This window comes from Mus pahari, chromosome 5, assembly GCF_900095145.1.
Source record: "Mus pahari chromosome 5, PAHARI_EIJ_v1.1, whole genome shotgun sequence".
In the NCBI taxonomy this organism is placed as follows: Eukaryota; Metazoa; Chordata; class Mammalia; order Rodentia; family Muridae; genus Mus; species Mus pahari.
This window is the reverse complement of record NC_034594.1, coordinates 94,823,990-94,830,399: the sequence shown is the minus strand read 5'-3', so window position 1 is coordinate 94,830,399 and position 6,410 is coordinate 94,823,990. Positions and strand designations below refer to the sequence as shown.

The 6,410-nt window shown below is 48.2% G+C and overlaps 1 protein-coding gene across 1 annotated transcript in view; it reads left to right on the top strand.

The window, feature by feature from the left end:
• Positions 1 to 6,410, top strand: part of Cfap221 (cilia and flagella associated protein 221) — a 71,395-nt gene that overhangs the window by 46,033 nt on the left and 18,952 nt on the right. Inside the window, exons 13-14 of the mRNA XM_021199190.1 lie at positions 1,000 to 1,098; positions 3,227 to 3,332. Coding sequence (XP_021054849.1) covers positions 1,000 to 1,098; positions 3,227 to 3,332 — 205 coding nt within the window. The remainder of the gene's footprint in view (positions 1 to 999; positions 1,099 to 3,226; positions 3,333 to 6,410) is intronic.

Below are 6,410 nucleotides of genomic sequence, written 5' to 3'. Positions count from 1 at the left end.
TTTATTTGCTCATAGCTCTTGGTCGATCACACTCTATCAGTGAAGGAATTCAAAGCAGGAGCTCAAAGTCAGCCTGCATGCTGCTTCCCTCAAGCGGGGGGGGGGTCGGGGGAGGACGCTCTTCACAGCCAAAGAAGTGCATCAGAAGGGGGGGAGGGGGAGGGAGGGAGGGGGAGGGTGCTTACTAGCTGCCTCACAGCAGGCTTACACTCAGCTCACTTTCCTCAACATTCCTGGGCTACCTACTTAGGTATGGCGCTGCCCACAGTGGACTGGACCCTCATATCAATTGGGAATCAAGACAAGTCCCCATACTCACATATACCTGCCCACAGGCCAGGCTGATCTAGGAAAGTCTTCAGCTGAGACTATCTTCTCAGATAACTCTAGGCTGTGACAAGCTAAAGCTAACGAGGACACTACAAAATTGCAAATAAAATGTCAAAACTTATCATTACTGTCCGGGGAAATGTCGTGGTTGGTAAAGTGCCGTGCAAGCTTGAAGGCCTGAGTTCAGCTCCAACACCCACATAAAAACATGGGATGGTGGCATGTGCCTATAGCCCCAGTACTAGAGATACAGTCTATTCAAATCAGTGAGCTCCACACTGAGCACAAAACCGTCTCAAAAAATTACATGCAGGCTGGAGAGCTGGCGGAGCGATAGAGCATCAGCTGCTCTGTTTGAAGACCAAGATTGAATTCCCGGCACCAATATGGCAGAGACTGAACTCAGGTCATCAGGCAGGGTGGCGAACAGTTTCATTCTTTGAGCCACTTTGCTGCTCCTGTTTTTGCTTGTTTCGGTAAGCGGCTGGCTAAGTAGGCCAGACTTGCCTCAGACTCACGATGCCCTGCCTTAGTCCCCTGAGTTGCTGGTATTCCAGACACTCCCTGCCACACCCAGCCAGAGATCAGACTCAAAAGCGTTTATTACCTGCTCATGCCGAAGAAGAGCTTGTATGTAAATGTAAGGTGCGCCTGTTTTTATATTTACAGAAAAAACAGGAATTGCATCCTAATTTTGATCCTCTTGTGAATAACGTGTGGCTGACCAGACACCGGGCACAACGACGGTTTCAGCAAGCAGCGCGCAAGGTAGCTCTCACCTCTGGATTGCTGTCCTCCGTTTTCCACTTGTGCAGTTATCACCAGGGGTGGGGGTAGGGGAACAGACCATTAGAGATGCCATTCACACAGCATAAAAATCACTTCCTAAAAGTGTCCCACTGAGTAAGTGTTCTAGTCCCTTCCCTTCATGTCGCTCTGTGAGAGAACACTGACCAAAAGCAGCCTGGAGGAGGAAGGGGTTTATCTGAGGGACGCTGTCACATCACCGCCCATCATGAAAGGAACCAGGGCAGGAACTGAAGCAGAGACCAAGGAGAAATGGTGCTCGAAAAGCCTGCTTGCTCAGGCTCACGGTCAGCTGTGGGACGGGTCTTCTTCCACCCATTAACCATCAAGACAGCCTCCCACGGATACGTCTATAGATCAGTCTGGTCTGGGGAATCCCCGCTCCCCAGATTACCTTCTCAGCAACATGAGAGTTAAAAGCTAACCAAGACATTAAGATTTCAGTATGGTCACATCTATATAGCCACCGCTGCTAGGTGACATTTACTTCTTTTATTTATTCGGTCAGGGTCTATAACCCAGGGGAGCCTTTGAACTCAGTAATCCTCCTGCCTGTGTCCTGAACGCTAGGCTTACTGGTGCGCGCCACCACGCCGGGGTTACGTGTGCTGTGGGTGCTCAGGGCTTTGTGAAATTCAGGCGTGCATCTGCAGTCAGACTGGGCAGCCTGAGCTATACCTCCGCCTGCTGCCTAGCTGCAAAACATTTTCTGATATGCAGAGAGGAACTTAGCAATCACTACCCATTCCCTTCCTTCCCAGGCTCCCGACAGCCACTAAATCTACGTTCTATGCCTACAGATGGCTCTTCTGGTCATTACATGAAATGGGATCACACAGTATGTGGCTTTTTGTAACTGACGCCTTTCTCTTCCTTATATCTCCAAGTTCCCTGATGTCATAGAGAGCATATCACTCTTTTTTATTACTGTGTAATATTCTACTGTTTGGATAAACCAGGTTTGGTTTGGTTTCTTTCATCTGTCGTTGTACTGGTGGGCATCTCAGCAATTTTTACCACTTGGGTCTTCCAAGCAATGCTGCTATAAACATTCATACACAAGCTGGTGCATACATGGTTCTCTACCCTCCAAGGATATTCACACCTAAGAGAGGAATTGCTGGCGCTCATGCAATGGCTAAAGCTACAGGATTTGGGGGAATTGTTTCGATGGAGAATGGGGACTCTCAGAGGTCACACTGGGCTCACTGCTTTCCCCTCAAGTCACCTCCTACCATGGCTCCCCTTGATACCTGTCCTCCAGCAAGCATTTATCATGTAAATGTGAAGCCAGTTCCTTACCCCTGTGTAAGGATCAGGAGTGGTGGCACATCCTGTGATCCAATTAGGAATATCAGGGAGGCTGAGACAGGATGACGCTGGGAATCCCTGGCCAGCCATCCTAGCAAAAATCTAAGATCTCTGGATCCGTGGAGAGATCCTGTCTCAAAAAAATAAGGTGGACACGCAATTACGGATGATATCCAGTACCGACCTATTGTCTTCACGAGTGTACATGTGCCTGCACACACGAGTACACATGCACATAGACACATACTGCACCACACAAAACAGAAACGTGGGGAGGGAGGAGGAAGGAAACCTTCTGGAGTTTTACCACAGAAGAGAGGTGGAGTGTCTGGCTGCCGCCTCACCTCCACCTTATGCTGTACCAATCAGTAGACCTGTATCTCTAATCCTCCCCTATGACAGAAACACTCCCTGTCCCCCCTCTGTGGTTCACCCCCGACCTTCCCAACTGGAGTCTACGTGTCTCCAAAGGAAAAGTCCTTCTGATCTCTGACACCAAAGGATGCGCCCAGCCCGTCTGTCACCCTGCTGGACCTGCAGGTCTCTCCTTTGTGAGTGTGGCTCCCCTAGGGGACAAGGCCATACTCAAGCAAGGGAGAGCGATGATGGAGACTTTTCTTCCTATTACTCAGCTTTCCACTGTGACACAGTGCCGGAAGCACTCCCGGCTGATCGCAAAAGAAGGTCCTCGCATTGACTCAGGTCCAGAGCTCGCCTCCTGGCAGCCAAGAGAACCACGCAGCAATCCCCGACTTGAAACTGTTCTTTCCAATTCCAGATCATGCTTGAGCGAAGGCTGCTCATTATGCTGGGGGCTATCCGTGAAATGGACAAAGAAGGCATCATGAGGAAGCTTGTCCAAGTCAAGAGAAGGCTGATACAAGGTAAACACACCCGGGGGATGCTGGTAACCACGGCCCCTTAGAGCCCTAGGTCTCTCCTTGATGAGCTCGACTCTGGCGACATCAAACCTTACACATCGGTTTCCTGGTGCCATTATAACAAACTGTCACCAACTTCACTGCTTAACCTGACACAGATTCAGGGATGGGTTGCCTGGAAACTGTGAGGACCTGAGTTCAACCCTGGAAACCAATAAAAGGCTGGGTATGGTCGTCCTTGTGACAGTGAGTTGGGAGGCAGAGACAGCAAGGTCCGGAGAGGCTCGCTCCCTGGTCAGCCAGCCTAGCCTATTTGCTGAGGTAAAAAGCACCAGCAGACTGATACCCAAGGTGGTCCTCCAATCTCCACACGAGGTGCACAGACACGCACGTGTGTGCACACATGAGCACACAGATGTCAGCTTCTAGAAGTCAGATCAGGAGTCTGAAAGCAAGCTCTTGGCAGGCTGGCTCCTTGTCTTGCCAGCTGTGGTTGAAAGCTACCTGCTTCCCTTGATTCCCGGCCCCTACCTCTACCATTGTTATGTCTCACCTTTTATACCAACCCCGGGATTTCGTCAGGCCTGCCTGGAAAATCAGAGTAATCTCTCCACTTGGAGGGGCCTGATTTACCTACATCTGCTAATTCCCTTTCACTGTGTGTGAATTACCGTGTACAATTGCATATCCCTGGGGGTGGGGATATGGAAATTTCTGGGGGTTATTTTCATACCTACCTCAGATCCCCATACCAGCGTTGGCCCAAGTGCCTGTCCAGTTCATCACCAAGGTCTACTTACCCTAGACCGAGTAGTGATACCCATGAAATCCGGCCTCAGCTTGATCTCCGCCTGTCCGTTGCTACTTCTCATCGGCAGAGACGCAAGGATACTCGTCATTTACGGTTGCTGAGTGACAGTTTGAATCTAGGGGATTCTCCATCTCACACTTGTACACAAAGCTTTAAGCATCACACTGGCTGTTGTTTCAGGAAATTCTGATGGTTGGGGCTGGGAACATAGTTAGTTCCTAAAGGACTTGGCTGGCAAGCATGAGGACCAGTGTTTGATCCCCAGAACCCACATTGAAAGACACAGAGATAGCTGAGCCAGAAGGAAACCCGGAGCTTACCTGCCAGCTCGGCAAGCTGCAGGCTGTCTCAAAAAGCAAACTGGCTCGAGCCTGGGGAACGACAGTTGACAGTGACCTATAACCTCCATATGAAGACACCCACACACTACATAGTTTCACATACATGTGTACCCATATGAACATAAACCTATACTCAATCAAAAGAGGGAGGGGGGTTAAAGGAGAGAGAGAGAGAAGGAGATTAATTCATGTTGACCCTCTGGTTCACAAGGTGATTCCAAGAACCAAAAGCCAAGTCATCATTTTCTCCCGGGAGATGATCTCCAGTCTGTGGGTCACCAGTGGTACCTACCACCAGGCCCGCGCTCCCCCATCTCCCCGAGCAGTAAACACACCCTCCTCTCCGCAAGGGTACCTTGCTCCCCTCCCAAAATGCTTCACAGCATTTTAATTATTCTTTTATTCCTCCTATAGTATTTTGTTTATAAGACTGAAATTTCTGACAAAGTTTTTTTTTAAAAATAGCAAAACAGTAAACTTTACATGAAAATCTCATGTGGTTCTCTATAAATGCTCTCTAGAATTCAATTTTTGTCTTTGTTAAAACTCATGAGAGGTGATTTGAGTAAGAATTTAGTCTGGAGGACTGGAGAAGCGGCTCAGCCCTTGCTGCTCTTGCAGAGGGCAAGAGTTTGTTTCCCAGCACCTGTAACTCTAACGCCAGTGATTTCGTCGCCCTCTTCTGGCGTTCTTGGACACTGCACTCATATACATACGCCTGTCCACATAATTAAAAATAACAATAAAATCTTTTGAAAATAAAATAAAAATTTAAGAGAGTTTTAGCTTAATAAGCAAAGTGAGATAAAAAGTTTAATATTAAAGGAATCCAGATGTGGTGGCACACACCTTTAATCCCAGAATTTCAGAGGCAGGGGCAAGAAAGTGTGTGAACTGGAACCAGCCTGGTCTACAGATGGAGTTCTGGGACAGCCAGGGCTACACAGAGAAACCCTGTCTCAAAAACAATCAGCTAGTTAGTTAGTTAAAGTAAGAGTAAAGGGGAAGGGTGCTGAGAACCTTGCTCAGCAGTTGCTTGCCTGGCATTCGTTCAGCCCTAGGTTTCATTCCTAGCATCCCATAAACCTAGCATGATGGCACGCAGCTGTAATCCCAGCACTTGGGATGTAGAGGCAGGAGGATCAGGAGTTCAAGGTTGTCCTTAGCTACATAGTGAGTTCAAGGCCAGGCTGGACTACATGAGACCTTGTCTCAAAATTAGAGAGAGAGCGAGGCAAAAAGCACAGGAAACTAACGATATTCATATGCGTTACATGTGTGTGTGTCTGTCTGTCTGTGTGCTCTGTGTGTGTATGTATGTGTGTGCATGTGATTGGTATGTGCTGTGCATGAGAGAGAGTGATGTGTATATGGTATGTGTACATGGTGTATGTTCTGGGTATGTGTGGAAGAGAGGGGTGTGGAAGTGTGTGTGTGATATTTAGAACATGTGTGTGCGCCGGGCATGGTGGCGCACGCCTTTAATCCCAGCACTCGGGAGGCAGAGGCAGGTGGATTTCTGAGTTCGAGGCCAGCCTGGTCTACAAAGTGAGTTCCAGGACAGCCAGGGCTATACAGAAGAACCCTGTCTCGAAAAACAAAAAACAAAAAACAAAAAAAAAAAACCAACCAAACAAAAAGAACATGTGTGTGCACTGTGTAATGTGTATAAATGTGGTATTGCTATGTGTTGTATGTGGTATTTGTATTGCGTATGGTGTGTATGCATGTATTGATGTGGGGGTATTGTATGTGTATGGATGTGTGTGTGGTATGTCCTGTGTATGTGTAAATATGTGTGTGATATGTGTTGTGTATGGTGCCTGTGTGTAGGTAATGTGGGGGGGGCTTGGCATGTGCTGTGTGTTGTATATGTTGGTGTATGTGTGTGTGAATGTACATACCTGCATGTATGGGGTATGCATGTGC